Below are 20857 nucleotides of genomic sequence, written 5' to 3' on the forward strand. Positions count from 1 at the left end.
TTCCTTTGCACATAACTAAAATGTCCTCTGATCTTTAATTTTTGTCGTTTGCTTAATCTAATTTGTTTTCTGACTGTGTCAATTCTTCCCCCAAGTGCAAGGCAAAGGGGATTTTTCTTCATTTAATGTGCCTGGGCTGTGCCATCCAGGAATAGTTTCAATCATGTTATTTTCTCCTTGGTTAAATGCCTTGTAAATGGGATTGTTGGAGGGTCTTAATGACCAAAACCGAAAACAAAACAAAATGAAAAACCTTCAAGGCATTTCCTATTTCCCTACTTGAAGAAAAGGGATGAGACACGTAGATGGTTTAGTAACGAGACATGGACCACATGTTAAATGTGTTTGTGGGTTGGGGTAGAATGGGATGTTTTCTGGTTCTGCATTTCCAAGACTCTACATAGCAGAGTTGAAATCCGTCAAAGGAGCATTTTAGTCTTGTAAATATAAATGCAAACTGCACTTTCCAATGAAAGAAATTAAAAAAAAAAAGTATAGCATTTGCAAGCTGTGATCCTCTGTGGATTCAAAGACTTGACTTGGAAAATCAGAATTCATGAGCTCAGCGAGAGGGGGTAAGGCATTCGGAAGGTTTTTTTTCCTTGAGTAGATTCCGCACTCCCCCCTGCTCCCACCAAGGCCACCCCCTGAGCTGAGGAGGTGTGTGCCAATCTGTGTCTGGGAAAACCCCTTCTCCGGTTGCTGCTGAAAGATATCTTTAGGCAAAATTGATGTTGAGGAAGGAATTTTCGCCAATGCCATCTCCACCTGCTCGGGCTTGCAAGGCAGCCGTGGGTGTGGCGCTGTGTGGGTGTGTTTGAGGGTGTGTGGGGAGGGGAGAGGGTTGGAGGTGCACCCATCCTATCCCCCAATTCCAAAAAGCAAAGCTTAACTTACCTGTTTACAAAATACCAGCCATTGTCTTGCTGTGTCTCCCTGTGTCCCCCAGTGGGCTGCTGAGAATTTCGTTAAAGGGGGAAAAGCAAAAAACGTCTTAAGTGTTTGAACACGTCGGACCATGCTCGCATCCTTGCTGAGCATTGGAGGTTTTTTTTTTTGGTCCCCTCCCCTCCTTCCTTTTTTCTTTTTTTACCAAAGTATATTCATCAAACTGCTGAGTTGGAAAGATTTGTAATGAGTTTTTGAGCTGTACGACTGTGTTTTTTTTCTTCCCCCTCTGTCCCCCGCCCTCTCCCTCTTTTCTAAATCTTCATCTGACATTAAATAAAGCAAATCCCAAACAGATTAACTGTCGCACGGTTCTGCTCCGTCTCCCCGGTCTGTTTCCAGGTCTGGCGGGGGGCCGGGCGGCGGGTGATGCCGGGGTAGCCCGCGGAGGTGCATGTGGCGCTGCAGGTGGGAAGCCGGCGCGCTGAAGGCTGAGGCCCTGGCCCTCCTGCCCTGCGGCCTGGGCATGGCGTTCTCCCAGTCCCACGTGATGGCCGCTCGGCGACACCAGCATGGCCGGCTCATCATCGAGGTGGACGAGTACAGCTCCAACCCCACCCAGGCTTTCACCTTCTACAACATCAACCAGGGCCGCTTCCAGCCGCCGCACGTGCAGATGTAAGTGGGCAGCTCTCAGGGGGACCGGCGTGGGCGTGGCCGCGGTGACCCTTCAGGGTGGGCTCCAGGCCTGGGGGTGGGGGTGGGCTGGGGTGGAGGTGGGCGGTTCCCTCCCGGTTTCTGTGCTGCGACGTCCAAGGCTGGCTGGCTGCGAGCGCTCCGGCATCCTGGCATCATCGCAGAGGCTCCGAGCCGGGGGAGACGAGTGACACGTTGCAAATCGATGGCCTGGTGGGCCGAATCTGGCCCGCAGCCTTGTTTGATTTGGCCAGGAGAATGTTTTACAAAATATTTAAAAACGAGGTGACTGCACATGAAAACCCAGACCCAGGCTTTGCTTGAGAAACTCCGAAGGCGTGGCGCCCCCGGGGCCTGCACGTCCTCATGGCTGAGTTCCAGCCGGCCCCCTTTGATGGTTGGGCTTGTGACCCCTGGTCTGATTTGCTTTGCTCGTTGTACAGACGGGGAGACTGAGGCCCAGAGAGGGGAAGGGACTTGGCACCATCCCCGTGGAAGGGTAGGATCCGGTCGTGGGCTGGCCGGCTTCCCCCACCTGCTCCGTCCCAGCCTCCACGCTTCTGCAGAGAAAGCGGAGATGCTCTTCCAAAAGGACGGGAGGGTATGCCGCCTGCCCTGGGCTCTGAAGGAAGACACCGGGGCTGCCCGAGCAGTGAGGCTGTGGTGAGCGCAAAGACAGGACGCCCCGCTTGGGTCAACGCCTAGAGCTCGCTGCCGGCACTTATGCAGGCAGCCTGGAGTGGAAGTGGGTTGACTCTTGGTCTCCTAAAAGATCCTACCTCCATTTTCCTGGTGGCGCCTCCCATCAGCTCTGCACTGCGGGGGAAGGAACAGAGGCCCAGAGAGGGCAGGGGACCCCCTCAAGCCCACCCAGCTGGTCATGCCCGAGTTGAACTTGAACCCAGGCCGCCTGATCTGGGTCTGAGGACCTCCCCGGCTCGGCGTCCTTCTGTTGCAGTGTCCGCAGGGTACACACCTCCAGCCAAGGCTTTGGTCATCTGCCCTTGGTCACTGAATATTCCCTCGGCACCTTTAGGGTGCCTGCCTGTCCTGGGGCTGGGCCTCAGGACACGGCCAACTCCCTTCTGGCAGCACACAGAGGTCAGAGCAGTTTTGGGGGGGCTCCTCCAGGGCTGGGGCTGCTCTCCTGGGACAGCAGGGTGAACACGGGGCCCAGGCCCTGTCCCTTTGGGGACACTGAAGAAGCCGGCACACAGGACACAGAGCCAAGGAGCCGTGGAGTTTCCAAACCCAGTGCCTGGCGAGGCGGCTGCTTCTTGTCATTGCTGTTTCCCCCAGGACTGGCCCCTGCTTCAAGGGGGTGCAGAGAAGTCATCCATCGGAGAGGGGCCTCTGGAAGGCAGGCCCTGGGCTTGGGGGTGGGCTTCAGCGCCAGGACACTCCCTTCTCGGCACCACTTGCTCCAACAAATGCTCTTTATTCCTGGGGTTGTGGGGCTGGCGTGGTCAGGAGCTGCCTATTTCATGTTTTGGGGAAAGTGCTTTTGATTTCCTTTTTGATGCCAGAGTGGCAGATAGGGGTAGAATGGGGCTCAGGCAGCTCCTTTCTCTCTGGGAACCCCAAGCCTGTTGGGGCTGTGACAGGGAGGGAGCCTCCTGGGCTAGTGGGTGCAACCTCCTGGCCTCTGAGAGTGGAGGTGACTGTGCCCAGAGGGAACAGGAGGGTGCCTGGCCTCTGACCGAGCAGGTGGGCTGGGGGCGTGCCGGGCCTGTGGGCACACCCCACTTAGAGGGAACCCCAGCACTGTCTTTGCAGATGCCTAGGTGGGGGGTGCCCAGTCTGAAACAGGAAAACGGGAGCAGCCGAGGAGGGCCCTGCTGGCCTCAGGGGTCAGGACAGAGGCCCTGGGAGAAGGTGACATCTAGGTTGAGAGCCAGAGGTGATGAGTGGGGGCTGTGGGGAGGGGGGTAGGCAAAAGGGGTGGCAGGTCGGAGCCCAGGAGGGCTGGGAGAGCCACAGAACCGCCCAGCTGGGCCGAAGGGAACCCCGCAGGCCCTTGCCAGCCAGGCTGTGTCCTGAGGAAGGGTAGTGAATGACTGAAGGGGAGAGCCTCATCGGTTGCTTCATTCATTCCTCAAGGAAGTTTGGAGCAGCTGTGTGGCACCTATTTAGGAACGCGGCCCCAAGCTCACCTGCCTGGACTGGACTTCTGCTCTTCCACTCACTTGTGGATTCATGCCTCCTGGTGCCTCAGTCTCCCCAGCTATAAAAATGCTGTGAATAGTGATACCGAGGTTTAAATAAGTAGGTAAGAGACTTAAGTAAAGGGCGGGTAGCAAATGTTCAGTATCATCAAAACACACTGCTCCTGGGCTGGATGCTGGGACCCGGCAGTGAGTGGAGACGCACCCCTGTCCTGCATTGTTTCCGGCCCGGCGGGATGACAGGCAGTTAGGGAGCAGGTAATAAAAGCGTGCGCTGGCAGATGGCGGTCCCAGGCTAGAGCCGGCAGAGCCCGGTCCTGGACTGCCCTGGGTGGCCCCCTCCCCGGGTAGGGTGCCTGCCTTCTGTCCGCAGTAGGCTCCGGGGCAGCTGGGAGTTGGTTAGGCCTTGCAGGCATGGCTGCTTTGGGACAGAACTTTGCACAAAACCAGGGGAAGCTGGCGGCTGGAGAGCCAGGGCAGGGGCAGGGACCGGGGGTGCCCCCCGCCCTCCTCTGTTCAGGCCCCAGTGTGGGGAAGCGGGTGGGTTGCACGGCATGTCTGCTGTTTCGCCCGGGAGAGGCAGGCAGGAGAGTTGCCATGTCTCCGGGCATGATTTACCACTGCCCTGGGCTTTGTCCCTGGGTGAGGGAATGAGGGGACCTTATTTCATAAATCCACAATTTGTATTAACTAACAACAGTGACAGTCAAAACGTGGCCCGCAATCGAGCCGTGTGATTTATGTAGTGGCCCCTGGAGACCCTGCCAGTCACGAGGCCGCCTTTGCCTGGGTAATGAATCTCCAGAGCTGGGCCTTGGGGCAGGTCCTGAGCCCTCCAGACCCCAACACTCCACCCCGGGGTGCAGGTGGATGAGGCCTGGTTGCCAGCGATCAGGCAGGAACAAGTGCTGTGAGGGGCAGACTGTCCTGGGGTCTGCCCTAGAGGCACCCTGGGGGGTCAGCCATAGCAGCTCAGACTTGAGTCACCCCAGGAGGCAGGAGAAGGGCTCCCTCTGTGTACCCCTCCCTCTCCCCACAGCTCCAGGCCGACACACTCACTCCCTTTCCATAGATGAGGGACCCAGGCTTCCGAAAGCCCATGTGCTGATGAGTCCCAGGAGACGAGCTAAATTCAGCCTGGGGCCTGGGGAGGAGATGGTTTTGAGGTGGGCAGAGGGGACCAGGCCAGAGAAGAGGATCTGAACCTAGGAACTGCCAGGCACTGTATTCTCATCTTGCATCTCTCATCCACTGGGCTCCAGATGCAGTAGCTTGGTTCCAGTTTCTGGAATATTCCATCTTTCCTCCTCTTTGTACAGTGTTCTTCCCTCTGCCTCAAAGACGCGCCTCCTACTCTTTGCCCTCTTCAGATCTCAGCCCAGGTATCACTTCCTCCAGGAAGCCCTCCCTGACTGCTCCCCAGGCCAGGCTCAGAGGCTCTGCCCCTGGCAGCCTGTGTGTCTGTCTGTGACTATTTCCCAAGTGTCTCTCCCGGGGTCCCAGCACAGAGAATGGAAATAAGGAAAGAAAGGGTGAAAGGGCAAGATAGATGGCATGGCCCAGAAAGGGTGTTGGATCGAGGACTTCCTAGGGTAGGTGGGGTGACATCTGGGTGGGGAGGGTGAGCCCTGCTGTGACCTAAGTTTAGCTGGTCATTCTGGGACGAGGAACCAGCAAAAGCAAGGGGCAGGAGAGGGAAGGAAGGGCAGACTTGGGAACCCAGTGGAGCCATGTAGGGGTTGAAGGCCTGTGCTTCCTTGTCACCTTGGGGTCAGGGTGGTTGTTGTGTGATACCGAGCCAGCCAGTCTCTGCCCCTCCCTGTGCCTCAGTTTCCCTGTTTGCAAAATGAAAAAATTGGATTAGAGGCCCCTCCCATCCCAAAATGCTGGCCCCAATCACAGGGCTGGCTGTGTTATTGGCAGCTCGCTGCCAGGATGAGTTCCTTATTCCTGCCTGGCCCATCAGAGTCCCCACGTCCCCAGGAACAGGGTTGAGGGGGCAGAATGGCCTCTGCTTCTGGGTTGTGGCATCAGGAGCTGCACTTCCAGGGAGCTGATGACTTATGGGGAGAGGGGGCTCTAGGGCCAGGACACAGGCTGCCAGGGGCTGGCACTGCCAGGCTTGCAGCCATGAAGCCTTCACAGAGTTCTCACAACAGCCCAGAGAGTGAGCGGGTCATCCCTGATGTACAGTGGTGACCAGGAGGCTGGAGGATGTGGGACGCAGTGTGGAGATGGCAGAGCCGTAGCTCTCTCTATTCTACACTGTCCCTGCCACCCCAACCCGTGGGAGGATCCAGTGTTCAGTTGAGACCCCAGATGGGTGGGCAGGAGATGATGGGCTTCAGGTATCAGAGAGAGCTGCAGCCCGGCATGGGCCCCCAGAGGGAAACCACAGGGAGAAGTCCCAGGGAAGACTGGTTTGGCTTCAAGGAGCAAAAACATTTGTTTGTGTGACTTCTTTCTCCTCGTTGCAGAACCTCACCAGGAAATAACCATTTTGCTTTCTTTTACTTGAGATTAGATGCCCAAATTCCCATAGTAAAGATCCAGATTCAAATTCTACCCTTTTACTTACTGGTGGGAACCTTAGGCCAAGGATTAACTTGTCTCAGGGTTAATGACCCCACAGGGGTGTTGTAACTCAGATTTTTGCCATTGTAAATGTCAGAAACCCAATAAAAATTGTCTTGAGGATAAAAAGGAATTTACTGGCTCATGTAATTAGCTAGGATGTTCAGGCTTGGATTCAGCTTCAGGCACGGCTGGATCAAGGGGCCACATAATGCTATTATACTCACTCACCTCCTCGTATGCGTGCTTTCTCCATATCTCTACTATCCTTGCTCTTTTCCCCACTTCCAAACTCAGGTTGCATTTCCTTGAACTTCACAAGGGTGGCTGTTATGAGTGTCTTGTCCATAGGTGCATACTTGCACCCAGCTGGTGCCTCACATTTAAGGGGCACTCAATTAGCATTTCTTTCTTGATGAATGAATGAAGTAAAGTGGTCCAATCTGGTGGGAGCTCTGGAGCTAAAAGCCGGCTTCCCATTTCAGTTCCACCAGCTTCCACAGCTGAGATCGTGGGCAAGCCAGCCTTTCTGATCCTCAGTTTCCTCATCTGGGAAATGGGGGAACCTGCAGCAACCCCCTCAGGCAGTTGTTGTGAAGGTGAAGGGAGCAGACCCACGTGAAGTGCTTAGCACATAGTGAGTTCTCCACCCCCTTTGTCATTTCCAGGCTGAGCATTTGTTAAGAGGACTGTGCAGAGAGAGAAACGTCTTGATTTTTTTCTCTCTAGTGATGATGAGGTTTGCATCTTTGGAGCTTGGAGCCTCGGGGTGTAGAGAGAGAGGAGCAGAGTTAATTAAAGAGCTGGGGCCGCTCGGGACGGGACTGGACGGCACTGCTCTTGGCTGAGGCGGGGCCCAGCTTCCGGCAAGGGGTTCTCAGGCGGAGGAGGGGCCTGTGGGGGCCTGAGGGGTTCTGGGGTGGCCTTGCACTCCCTGTCTTTCCCTCCTCTGACTTTTTGAGTGAGTCTCTCTCCCCTTGTGGCTTTCTCACATTCTTGGCTCCTTGGCCATGAGGATTGCTTGGGTGAGATGAGGAAGAGGATGGAGGAGAGGAAGGGAGGGAGGGATGGGAGAAGGGGAGGGAGAGAGGGGACAAAAGAAGGGAGGGAGGGAGAGAGAGAGTGGAAGGGAGGAAGGGAAGGAGAGAGAGGGGTAGGGAGGGAGTGTGGCTTACTCGTGTTTCTGTTCCAGGCCAGTAGCCGGGCCCCTGGCCAGCCCAGTAGTCAGTGAATGCTCTTGGTCCAATCAGCTGTGCCGGGGCCAGGCAGGGTGTGCAGCTTCGAGACCCGCTGCCTGCAAGACTGTCATATGGGGGTGGAGAGTACTTGGGGCCCCAGAAGACCAAGGAATTTCTGGAAGGGAGATTTCAGCTTCCAGACCAGCTCCAGGTGGGCCTCCTCCTGGACGCTCCCTGGGGTCCCAGGCCAGGCCATGTCCTCAGGGCTCCAGCCCATCAGAGCAGGTGACTGAGCTGCCACTGTCTGGCCAAGCTTGTCTCTGCCACCAGGTCTGCTTCGTTCTTGTGTCCTCAGCATCAAGCTCAGGGCTGGTGCCCGGTGGGCTCAGAACCTGCTGTGCCAAGTGAATGAATGAAGAGGGCAAAGGAAAAACTCCCAGGCCCTTCCTGGTTGCTGTTCATTGCATTCTCTTGGAGACTTTTCTCTGACCTGCTGGGATTCTAACTTGGCTTAACGACCCCCAGAGAGGGCAGTGAGTGCCCGCCTGGCCCACCGCCCTGGGGAGAGGCCGGCTTGGTGCCTCGACTGCGGCGAGTTGAGCACGCTAATGCTCCCTGCACATTAGCATGCCAAACCCACGTCTCTCGTAAGGTGTTAATTAAATTTCTTCGAAGTATATTGTCTGGAAAAAAAAAGGATAATTAGAAAGATGTCTTTAAAAGTATTTATGTAACTGATATGGTGCCGCTTTTGGTTTGTCGCATAATTAGATTTAAACACAACTCCTTGAGCGGCATACTCATTTGGAGAGGGCTGCTCGCTGAAATGTCAGTGCGTTATTTTTAAGAGTTTTGAGCCTGGCAAAATCATGCAACAGGGGAGGCAAAGTAGTGGGGGGGAGCTCTGACCCAGGGGCCAGGAACTGGCTTTTTGTTCCACAGTCTGCCTTGATTCTCAGGGACGCCCATCCCACTGGCTTAACTTTGCAGGTCGCAGTGTCCTCCCTGTAAAGTGGTAGGCTCCTGAGGAGCAAGGGCTTACATTTGTGCAGCTCTTTTGAATTTTCTAAGTATGTTTGCTTAGCAAGTATATTTGTTTCCTTGGGCTGCTGTAATAGCATGCCACTAACTGGATGCCTTAAAACAACAGAAATTTATTGTCTCACAATTCTGGAGGCCAGAAATCCAAAATCAAGGCTCCCTCGGAAATCTGTCCAGGACAGTCTTGCCTGGCCTCTCCCTAGCTTGGTGGGGGTGGCCAGTGATCCTTGGCGATTCTTGGCAATTTTGGCGATTCTTGGTGAGCAGCTGCTGCTTTTTGTCTCTGCTTCATTGTCACATGGCTTGCTTTCTTTTTGTCCTGCCTCTTCTTACAGGAACCCCATTTATGTTGGATTATGGGCCGGCCTGGTCCAGGATACATCTTCTTAATTTAACTAATTCCAAATAAAGCCCTATTTCTAAATAAGACCATTTTCCTGGGCACTGGGAGGGGGTGGGTAAGGACAAGGACATATTTTTTTTGGTGGGGAGACAATTCACCCCTGACAGTAAGACAGGACATGCCCATTTTACAGATGAGCAAAATGAGGTAAGTGCTTTGCTTAAGGTCATGCATTCGTGATAAGAGGCAGAACTGGGATTTGAAACCTAGTCTTCTGATTGCAGAACTATTTCTTTATGTGACTCTGGAAGGCCCTGGCTTAAGGAGCAATAAACCTGCCTGTCTTCCAGTTTTGAAAACTTGCTGCCTGGCCGTAGTGCCTTTATTTCACATTCTCACCTGAACTTCCCCCTTTCACACATGGTGCCGGGGAGTCAGCTCTTTCCTGTCTGGACCGAGGCGCTCAGCTCATCCATCTTCTAACTGGGTAACAACTGGTTCTCGGGGGTGAAAATCTTTACCCTTCTCATGGAGAAAGCACAGATGCGCACACAGCACATGGTCAAATACGTGCTGTTGGTTACAGGGGAGGGAGCTATTAGGAAATGTAAAACCTACAAAGGTGCATTGGGGTTATGATAATGCGGACAACACCGAGAAACACCGCAGACAGTTACAACAGTCTGAGCTGCATATCGGTGCCACGCCTGGCGATGTAGTTAGTCTTTCCCCCTCATTTCACATTCAGTTCTCACAACTGCCCTCTGAGGCTCCCAGGTTACAGAGAGGGAAACTGAGGCTCAGGGGAAAAGAGCGTTTTGCCTGGGAAAAGCCAGGATTCCCCAGGTGGGCCCGACCGGGAGGCGGGGGGCTGGGTCCCCGTTGGGGACGAGTCCCATGGGGCTAACTGGCCATGCGGTCACCCCTGGCGCCTCCTCTCCCCGCAGGGTGGACCCCGTGCCTCATGACGCCCCCAAGCCGCCCGGCTACACCCGCTTCGTCTGCGTCTCCGACACCCACTCGCGGACCGACCCCATCCAGATGCCTTACGGGGACGTGCTCATCCACGCCGGCGACTTCACCGAGCTGGGGCTCCCGAGCGAGGTGAAAAAGTTCAACGAGTGGCTCGGTAGGTCCTGGGTGGGCCGGGGCACCTCCTGCCTCGCTGCCCTAGCTCAGCCCCATCCCCCGGCCTTGGCCACATCTTCCCTGAAGCTCCAGATCCGGTCACACCCCCTCCCGCGCTCCCCACCCGCCTGGACCTTTCCCATGCCAGTGCCCATCTCCGTTGTAACTTCTGATTTGTTCGGGGGGCATTCTGGCCTGGCAGCCTCCCTCCCAGGGGATTTCGTCCTCTTGTGTGTCCAGAGCCTGGTGCCGGTGGGGGCTTAATAAGCAAATGTTGGATGAATGAATGGCTGCAGGGGCATGTGAATGAATGCCTCGCTGGACACGGTGATAGCAGGGCTGGACCACAGCTGGCGTGTGCCAGGTCAGCTGCCCACGTCCTGCAGGATGGGGACACACCCCATGGCCCCCAGCTGAATGCCGGGGGCCAGATGCAGCCCCCATCGAGCAGCTGTGGGTGCCAGCTGGGGGGCTCCACCCCCCAATGGGCAGCGAGGGACGATGGTGACCTGTGATTTATATGCACACCCCCAGGAATGGGTCATTGTTTTTTTACTTGTTTCCAGACTAAGAGGAGGAACTCAGGGTGCACCCTAGGAAAAGTCGATTGCTTTGGAAAATCCAGGGAAACCTCACAGCGGGGCATCTGGGCCCCCATCGGGGGACAGATGGATGGTCCCTGGGTGGTCGGTGATATGGGCTGCTGTCGTGGAGGCGTGGGTGGGGGCAGACTCAGCTCCATGCCCAGCCCCACGAGGCTGCCAGACGGTCCCTCCCGCCTCCCCAGGGGTGCCTGCTGTGCGGCTGGCTGGGAGCTGTGAGAGTGGGGCAGCCCCAGCGAGGAGACGGCCGGCCTTGCCAGTTGAGACAAATATTTACAAGCAAGGCCTCCGCCTCTGCTTGGCAGACTGGGAGCTTTGAATATTGCTTTTTCAAACGGGATTCTGCCCAAAGGTTCCATTTGGCTGAGAAGTGTGAAGGCTAGGGTGGGAAAGGGCTCCTGCGGGGAGGTCGAGGCAGGGCGAGGGGCTGGGAGCCAGCTGGGGGCTGCCTGCCTCCCTGCTGCGGGGCCCATCTCCAGTCCTGGGCCACTTCCTCCAAGGTGGATCCCTCTCCAAGGCTGCTTATCCACGCCTCCCCAAGGCTGTGGGTCAGAGGTGGGAGACTCCTTTTGTTGGCTTGCAAGGCCAACTGTTCCTCAAGCACCTACCGCGAACCAGGCTGGGCGTGCCAGGCTCTCACCACCACCGCCCTGTGTAACCCCTGGCACAGCTGTTTGGGGTGGGGACTGTTTTCATCCCCCACCCCCACCCCCGGTTCCCCAAGGGTGGGGACCGTTTCTAATGCACAGACCTGCCCACGGCTTGTTCCTTAAAGGTCCGTTGACCGAATAAATGCACAACAGGTTTGCTGGGAAGTGGTTGAGAGTCCCCATGCTGAAGTCATGGTGATGGGACAGATTCCGGCTTCTTCTGGGGGCAGCTGAAGGCTTCAGGGAGTCATGGACTTGGGCCGAGATTTGGGAGATGTGGGGGTTTGCCAGGGACGGGAGTCAGTCTGGGCCGAGGGAATGGCTCAGCCGAATGCCCGCTGGTGGGAACTGCGGAAGAGATGTGGCTGGAGCAGGGGGGCTTGGGAGGCCCGGTGGGTGGGTGGGCCTGGGGGCGGGGTGGGGCCTGAGGGGGGTCTCCTGAAGGTGGGGAAAACCGGTCACAAGGGCATCAAGAAACAGCTCTCTCACTTGCCCTTTAGAAGTGAGAACCGTGTGCCATGGGTCCAGGGGGCCATCATCGTGGTTTGCATGTGTGGTCAGGTTGATTTTTTTTCTGCCTGGGTTGTGACAAATGGACAACGTGAATTTACAAAGGGTTTCTTCCTGGTACAAGAGGTTCGTTGGCCTCTGCCTCTCCCCTCTGCCGGCTCGAAGTGCTCACAGATGTCAGTCCTTGTGCCTCAAGTGGGGACGGGCTTCAAAATGAAGAAAAAGGAGCCACACTTCAGCCTCAATTAGGCAGCAACGAAGCTGAGGCTTCTCTGGAATTTGCCTGTGAGTGGGCGTGCAAATGGAGCTGGCTTATAGAAGTCCTTTGGTAGCTGGCTTTTTGGGAACCTGCCCACTGCCCAAAGCGAGACCTACCTCCATGTGCCCCAGAGAGTTGGCACCATTGGGTGGCCAAAGCCGAGGGGTGGCATTATATTCATGAGGTACAGCTGGAGAGGTGTGTTTATATAGAGCTATATCTTGTGTTTATTGAGCATTCAATATGTGCCAGGCACCACTCTATGCCCTTAGTGTGTATCATGAGCTCATTTAATCCTCCGGACAACAAAACGAGGCTAGAGCTATTGTTTCTCTCCACTTTAAGGAGGAGATCAAGGCCCAGAGAAAAGTGACCTGCCCTAGGTCACAAAGCTGATAGTGGCCCAGGCAGTGGGACACAGGAGCTGTGCCCTTGGTATCTCTTCTTCCTGCTTCCCTTGGTCTTATGGGGAAGCCTCTCCGATTTGAGTTCATGGGAGTAAATATTGTAGGAACTAGAGGTCTGGACTCTTGCCATTCGGTTCCGGATGCCCTGGACCCGCTTCCTGCCTGGGTGGCCGAGCAGCCATGAGGCCCCCTGAGCCCCAGTGGCCTCACTGTAAACAGGGTGGCAGACTTCCCAGGCCCGCCTGCCTGCCAGGGCTCTTCGGAGGCTTCAGTGGGGTGGGGTCGCGGCCAAGTTTTGCAAAGCTGTGACCTGCTGGGTGAGAGCTCTCCCCAGGGTGGGGGCAGGGGTCACAGGGGGCTCCACTGAGTAGGGACATGCGAGGCTGAGCATCCAAGAGCAGTGTCAGGGAAAAGAGGGAGACCAGCCTGTGTAGAAAAGTGCATGGGGTTTCTGAGAAAGGTTGATGTGTGGTCTCAACTGGGTCAACAGTTCACCCCCCTCCCCCCATACACATACACAGAAAAACGATTGGCAGGAAATAGTCGTCCACCCGTTCTGCACCCATCACCAAGAATCCACGGCACGGTGGGCGTTACAGGCCCTGGGGAGGCAGTGGGAGTGAGAGTGCAGGGCCTCTGCTTGCGTTCTGGGGATGGGGAGACAGTAGGTGGGTAAATACACTTGGAAGCAAATAAGAGAACCCTCAGAGAGTGTAACCCAGGGGAGGTGATGGTGGCGAGTGGCCGTTTGCTGGGTGGTCAGGGAGGGCCTCCCAGAGGAGGTGACCCGAATGGTGAGTACGAGACAGCCTTGTACAATCTGGGGGAGAAGCATTCCTGGCAGAGAGCACAGCAGCTGCAAAGGTCCTGAAGTGGGAACAGAGAAGAGGGAGCCACTGGGCAACAGAGAGCAAAGGGAGTCTCGGCAAGGGGAGTTTGGGGAGGGGGCAGACCTTGAGGGCCAGGGCAGGACTTTGGGACGGCAATAGTAGCTTGTGGAAGGTTCACATAGCGGAGGGACATTTAAGAGGTCTCCCAAGGCTATTCTGGATTGCAGAGTAAGAATGGAAGCCAGGGACCAGTTAGGACAAAAACTCTGGAGTATTTCGAATGGAAGTCTGGGTGGTGGGGTTGTGGGGAATTTTTGTTTTCTTCTTTATGGTTTTCTCTTTCTCTCCCTATTTTTTCTTTCTGATTTTCTATATGGGGTATGTGTTGTTCTGATAGCATCGAATAAAATAAAGGCAGTACTCATTGTTTTTAAAGAAATGTTGGTCTCTCTGTTATCTGGGGCAAAGTGTGTCCCCAGGATGGAGATGGGGGCAGGGCTGACCGCTGGTCACTGTTGGTGTTGTCCAGCCACTTAGCCAGTCGCAGGGCTCCCTGAGCTCCTGGTCCAGGCCCACCCACAGGGCACCTGGCCTAGCCCTCTCCCTGCCCTGTTGTAGGAGCCATGTGGAAGAGATCCACTGTTAATGGATTTGAAATTCACAACCTGCTTCTTCTCTGTTCATTGATCTCATGGAAAACATTTAAAATCATATTCCAGGGTCCATCTCCAAACAGAGAAGAGGAGATTTAAAAAATTAATAAAGGCCTGCCATGTAAGGCAAGATTAGGCACCCAACTGGGGACAGGTGTGGCTAAATTCATGCCGATTCTAATTTCCTCCCAAGCTAGGGGGGTGTTCATGTTTTGTTCGATTGCAGGCCTCTGTCTGGATTGGGGGTGGCAGGGACCCTGTGAACAGGACTCTCATTCCTCTTGGCCATTAATATCCTGAATATATTCATGAAATGGAAACTCCAGCTTGATTTGTTAATGTCCCAGCGAGCCACTAAAAATTGCTGAAAACAAGCTTCCCAGCTATAAAGAATGAAGGGAAAAGCAAAATTTGTGGAACATGGGAAGGAACATGCTGGAAGCCCCCTGCTCCTCCACACCTAATGGCATAATGAACAGCAAACAAGCAGCACGGAGCTCACAGCCCTGTTGGAGCAACAAGTCATGCTTGTGCAGGGAGGTGGGGCAGGCAAGAGCCCACATCCTGAAGTCAGACAGATCTCTCTTCAAATCCCATTTCGATTTGAAACTCTTGTTTGCTGTGTGACCATGGCTTGGTTACTCAACCTCTCTGTGCTTCAGCTGTAAAATGGAGAGTCTTCCTTACCTACTCTGGAGGGTTGTGGGGAGGACTGAAAAATAACATCCCTCTGCAGTGCTCAGCACAAGGTGGGCACAGGGGAAACCCTGAGGAAGTTGCAGCTGTTACTGTGAAAAATTTGCTTCGGCCCGCTTTGTACCCTCAAATGAATGGACCAGCCAACCAATCAACCAATCAATGAAATGGCCCACTGAGCCATTTAATTCCAGCCATACTCATCATCATTCTCAGAATGAGCCTCAGTACCCCATGTCCCACCACGTCCCGCCACGTTGCGCCACGACCCCCACATCTGGACCTTGACTCAGGCTGTCCCCTCAGCCAGGCACACTCGTTCATCTCCTCCCCCTGGCTGAATCCTCCTCACTGTGACACTCCAGCTAGCCTCCCCCCCACCCCCGCCACAGGACTGTCAGCCCCTGGGGGGCAGGGCCAAGTCCTCGCCCTCAGCCCCAGCAGGTGCTGGGCTCTGGAAGCCCAGGACAGAAGCTGGTGGGTGTGACATGCACAGTGATGTGCTGATGTCAGCACGACGGATTGCATTGGGTGGAAAAGCAGGATTCGGGGGCTTCAAGGAGGGTGGCCCCCAGGCAGAGCTCAGTTAGGGCAGGGCTGTGATGGAGATGAGTGCACTCTTCTCGCAATGGCAGGCCTGGCCTTGGGGAGCAGAGAAGCCTCAGGGAGGGGAGGCGAGTCGTGGTCTCCAGGATGGGTCATTGCAGTCGAGACTAATGGGGCACCTGGACCTGCCAAGAGTCTAGGTATTCCAGGAGGGCATATGGGCTCCTCTTGCAGGCTGTGGGGGCTGCAGTCCCACCCAGAGGCCCCCAGGCCCCAACACGGTCTCCATAACAAGAACATGGGCCCGAATGCTGCTGGCGCCTCTGAGGGCCATTGCGCCATCCAGAACCGTCAGCTTATGAGCTCGGTTTTGCAAGATGCCAGAAAGCTGGTGCTGTGAGCGGCAGACGCTGGGTGGCCTCCCTGGCTCCTTCCATCCTGGCCTGGAGACGCCGGCAGCCCCTGCCCTCACTCGCACTCCCCTTGCTCCTGGCAGCCTGGCCTCTGGCCCTCGGAGTGACGCCCAGAATGCACCAGCTGGTTTGCTCCCGTCCCTTCTGTCCTTGCTGCTTGGTGGCCTGTGATGCTGGACACAGCCTGTCCAACTTGAGTCCTTCTGTAGCTTCCAGACCACCTCCCTCCCCGGCCTCCCGCTCTCTAAGCACGCTTTCTTCCTCTCTCTCTTTTGTGCCTCCATCTCCTCTTGCCCGTCAAACTGGCTCTTCCCCAGATTCCGACCTTGACCGCACCGCCATCACTGGGATGCCCTCTTCCACCCAGACCCGTGGGCACCTCTGTCTCTCTGCAGCCCAGATGGCTCTTTGACACCCATGGCATATCTTGTTCGGGCATCTCCAGAGACACCTCCCCCCGGGCGCCCACCGGCGTGCCAAATGCAGCTCCAGGTCCCGGCCGTAAGGAGCAGCCTCCAGTTGGGGGGCTCGAGACCCTTCCCCCGGAGCCCCTGCACCCCCTCCCTTCTCTCTGCACTGATGTCAGCTGCTGCACGTCTGTCATCGTGGCCCCTGTGTGTCTGTCCTACAACTGACATCATCACTGAGCCCCTCAAGGGCAGAAATGGCCACCCGTGCGGGCGCTCAGACATTTGTTGGCTAAAGCCTGGGGGGTGGCACCAACCTCGGCAGAGCAGGGTGGGGGCTGGGGAATGGAGCATTTAGAAGTTATAATTAACTTCTTTACTGGCGCCCTAGCATAAAACGATATATTAGACAATATAAAAGGGGTCCAAGGATTTAGTTAAAAAGAACTAGGTCTTTTGCAAGGAAACCCTTAATTAAAATCTGTGAAGGAGGGTGGCAGAGAAAGGGAAATGGAGAATTCATTTCCAGGCGGCATCTCTGGTTACTTGCCTCATTTGCTGCCGTGTTGAAGGCTGGAGGGCTGCAGGTGTGGGGGTGGGGGGCGGTGTTGGCTGCAGAAATGGGCCACACACAGCCGATTCTTGCCTCTTTAGCACTCAGGTCAAGGGCACGGCGTGGGGGTGGGGTTGGGGTGGGGGGAGCTGTTCAGTAAGAAGCAGGGTGGGAGTCTTGCCCTCTCCACCCCGGAGCATACGAAGCTATTCAGCTGCACTATTATTCTTAGTAAAAAAGAATTTTTTTTTCAGATGCAGTGGAGATTGACCCTTCCTTCCAGCTGTGACCACCCCTCCCGCCACATCCCAGCCCCCGCCCCCAGACTTTTTGGGGTGCTCCTTCTGGGCTTGCTCTAGCTTCCCCTCTTCTTTTTGGGGAGGGGGCAACCTCGGCTGCACAAAATTCATGGTGGACTGTCCCCAGGAGTTTGGGCAAGTCCCTGTTTTTTGTCTTACTCTTTTATTTTATTTTAAACATTTAATAGGACTTATTATTATTATTTTTAGAGCAGCTTTAGGTTTACAGAAAAATTGTACAGAAAGAACCAAGAGTTCCCATCTAGCCCTCCCCACACACAGTTCCCTGTTACTAACCTCTTGTGTTAGTGTGACCCATTTGTTACTATTGATGACCCAATATCGATCCATTCTTGTTAACAAAAGTCCATCGTTTCCATTAGGGTCCCTCTTTGTTTCATACAATTCTGTGGGTTTTGACACATACATAATGTCACCTATCCACCGTCCTCGGAGGATCATCGGGCAGAGTTCACTGCCCTGAAAAAGCCGCAGCTCCACCTTATTCCTTTATTATTATTATTTTTACCTGAGGTGCCTTCCTTGCTCGGCTGTTGCCGCCAGGTGGTCCTTTTCCCTGCGTGGGGCCCATGCAGCCTTGCTCTGTGGCCTCGTTCTTGCTTGCTTTCCCTGCTTGGAGCTCCAGAAGATTGTTTCTGTTTCTGGTGGCGGTGGGTCGGGTCTCCCAGGCTTCCCGTGGCAGGCTCTGGAGGGGACCCGTGTGGCCCCACTCCACCTGCCGCAGCGCCCCGCGTGAGTCGTGCACCCCTGGAATTCATTTGCAGGCGGCACCTCTGGTACTTGCCTCATTTGCCTCCGTGTTGAAGCCACGCAGCGTGGCTGTGGCTTCGCGCAGACGCTCTCTGTATCCCCAGGCTGCTCTCCAGCCCGCGTGGGCCTTCCACCCTCCCTCCCTTCCCCGACCCAGGGGCTGCTGGGGGGGTCGGGAGTTTACCTGGTCATGGCTCCTTGGGGTTTTCAGCTGCTCAGGCTCACCTCCCAGTCCCCGGCACTGAGTAGGACTTGCAGCTGCTTCCCCCGTGCTGGGGGCAGAGCTGGAGTGGTCTGGAGCCCGGGGTGCTTCTGGCTCTGCCCTGCAACAGTGGTGTCCTGGCTTCCCCCCTCAGTGTTCACAGCCGCAGAATGTGGCATTTGGACTACATGTACCCCCAGACTCTGTCCAGGGAGCCGGTGCCCTGCCACGCCACCCCTGGGGTCCACACTCTCTGGCGGGCAGAGCTCACAGCGGGGCTGACCTAGGGCCGCGACTGCCTGGAGCACAGCAAAAGGGTCTGCGCTCACCCACTGCACAGAGGTGTTGTTTTGGTGGGGTGGGGTGGGTGGCATCTGGGGTGTTCAGTGGCTGATCTTGGAGATTCAGCGAGACCAAGATGGAGTGACCCTGCCACCACCTCCTGGGCCTGCGGGCAAACGCCAGCTGCGTACAAAATGAATGGGCAGGATAATGTGGGGTGATTAGGTCAGGGAGTCAGATCCATGCGTGGGACATGGTGAAACTGGGGTGGGAGGCTGCTTGACTGAAAGGGGTCTGGATGACCCCTCTCTGGAGGGTCCTGAGCTGAGACCCCAGGGTTGAGGAGAAGGCAGCTTGAATCCTCTTGGTGCATGAGGGGCTGGAGCTCACCCAGTGACCCGGGGAATGAGGCCGGGAGGATCTTATGAGCTCCGGGAGGCCCCTGGGGACACGTGGCTGGACAGGAAGGTGCAGGCGAAACCAACCAGATTTGCTGGTGAAAGGTAAGGTTTGGGAGGTGGCACGGGAGACTGTTAACCTGGCATCCACAGGGCCCAGCTGCCAGGCACGAGGTGAGCAGCCAACAAATGTTTACTTGAGTGAGCAAAGAAAAGAAAATTTGTGATGTGGTCACTTCAGCCAAAAATATCCCACCAGCTTTTTTTTTTTTTTAAGACTTAGCAATAATCATCATTGAATGTGTAAAGTGGTCTTAAAATGAATTGTTTCATTTGCTTATTAGTTGGAGAAGAGGATCTGATTCAGATATTTTCAGAAACACAGTATTTGCATAAAGACTCAAAATTACATTTCTTTCATTTTAATTTTCCCGACTTGGGGACCTTGTGGACTTTCTGGCACTCTCGGAAGCCGGATTTGGGTCGCGTGGCATCGTCACGTCCCAAGTGACTGATGAATAGAATCACCCACTAGAGAAAGGAACTCAGATAAAAAGAATGGATGAATAGTACAGCAGAGAGTCAGTATTCATTTAAAAATTAATTTTCTATTTTCTTGATGAAGAAAAAAAATTCCTCACGACGCCAAACTCTATTTTAGAGGCTAAAGGGAGAAAACGAACCTCTAATAAAGATGAAAACTCTAGAATTCTAAGTTGTAGTGGAGCGATTTTGGCCAGCAGTAATTACATATTTTCATGTTAATGTATAAACCCCAGGAAAGGTGTGCTTAAGTGTTAATTATCTATTTACAGCAGAATGGCTTTGCAAATGAAATGAGACCCTCTAGTGTGTGTGGGGATTTCAAACTGATGCTTTGCGGTGGCATTTTTCTCTCTCTCTCTTCTAAAAGATCGTCATCCCCCAAATCTCTGCCTTATTTCAAAAAAGAAAGATTTCAAACAAGGTAGAGATGTGTGACTCTGAAAGGTCTGGACTGGCTGCAAGTTTTAACTTGGCATTCTTTTGTTTATTTTGCTATTGGTTTGGGATTTTGGTTGGTCAGTTTGTATCAATCTTGTGTCAGGCGGTTGAGATGGTTTAGAAAAACAAGAAAAGTGAAATCGTAGAGTATCGATGATAAATGAAAAAAAAAACAGGATTAGAAAAATGAAATCAGAGCACTTGCAGGAACTTGGCTGTGGACACCCAGGTCACACAGGCTTTTGTGGGTTTTTTTAAGCTGGGAATTGGGGTCTGAGCTTCCTGAGGGCCAGAGAAAAGGGGAGCTCAGATTGTTAAGAGGTGGAAACGTGCCAGCTGTGTTTTACCTCCTCGTTACTTGGCTGTGAGTTTCTCTGGGACTAGACCTATGTCTCATCATTTTTGTGTTTCCTGTAGAGGCACCTTGGTAAAGGTTTTTGGATTTGAATAATAACAGATTTTATTTAGAGTTTCCCAGTATATAAAACAAATTCATTTTTTGTCATTCATTTTGTGCTTTCTATTCTCCCTGCCCCATCCCCAGCCTTCTGGATTGGATTGGTTGAAGTTTCTTTTCTGCCCTCCCCTCTACTGGTTTGGAAATTCTACATTCTTTTTTAATTTGTTTAGTGATTACTCATAAATTTTAAATATGCATATCTGACTTTATGCGCTCTAAAATGGTCCTTCCATTTCTGAAGGACCCTGGAACCCACCTATCCTGTTGCCACCACTTTATCTATCTTTTCAGTGTGACATTTCACTAACTCATTTTTAAGCCTTCCCCAAGATAGTCATCCTTATTAATATTTGTTGCCTTGATTTGTTGCCGAATTAATATTAGTCTGCTCTTGATTAGACTAACTCATGTTCATTTAGTCAACAGAGATTTACTGAGTGCTCGTTATAGACGGGGTATGAGTCTAGCATGGGGGACGCAGTCCCTGCCCTCAGTGTGGGTGAAGTCAGGCCACAGGTCCGGGCGTACAGGGTAAGGGGGCAGGAGGCTGTGGGGGCAGGGGAGGCCCCCTGATGAGGGGCATTTGAGCAGAGATCTCTCCGGAGGGAGCCAGTGGGGCCAGGTCTGGGGCAGAAGTTGCAGCCCCGAGTCTGGAAAGTTCGTGGAGCACCTGACCAGCCAAGAGGCTGTGGCTAGACCTGAGTGCCTGAGGGAGGTAGTGGGAGAGATGGAGGCCAGGAGGGCGACAGGGAGGGAAAAGTAGGGGAGGCCATGTCCAGTAGGAGATCAGGTGCCTTCAGGCAGGAGATGGCGCTTGCGGTGGGTCTTGGCATTTGGACAGTGTTTGCAAAATGCAGGTGGGTACGGGCCTTCTGGCTGGAAGGGGCTGGCTAATCTAGGGCCTGAGGCTGGAGAGCCCTCT

At 54.4% G+C, this 20857-nt stretch overlaps 1 protein-coding gene across 1 annotated transcript in view; it reads left to right on the forward strand.

Annotated features, from left to right (window-relative positions):
* Window positions 1-1342: 1342 nt before the first annotated feature.
* Window positions 1343-20857, forward strand: part of MPPED1 (metallophosphoesterase domain containing 1) — an 88341-nt gene continuing 68826 nt past the window's right edge. Inside the window, exons 1-2 of the mRNA XM_077167852.1 lie at window positions 1343-1566; window positions 9833-10014. Coding sequence (XP_077023967.1) covers window positions 1343-1566; window positions 9833-10014 — 406 coding nt within the window. The remainder of the gene's footprint in view (window positions 1567-9832; window positions 10015-20857) is intronic.

This window comes from Tamandua tetradactyla, chromosome 7, assembly GCF_023851605.1.
Source record: "Tamandua tetradactyla isolate mTamTet1 chromosome 7, mTamTet1.pri, whole genome shotgun sequence".
Classification (NCBI taxonomy): Eukaryota; Metazoa; Chordata; class Mammalia; order Pilosa; family Myrmecophagidae; genus Tamandua; species Tamandua tetradactyla.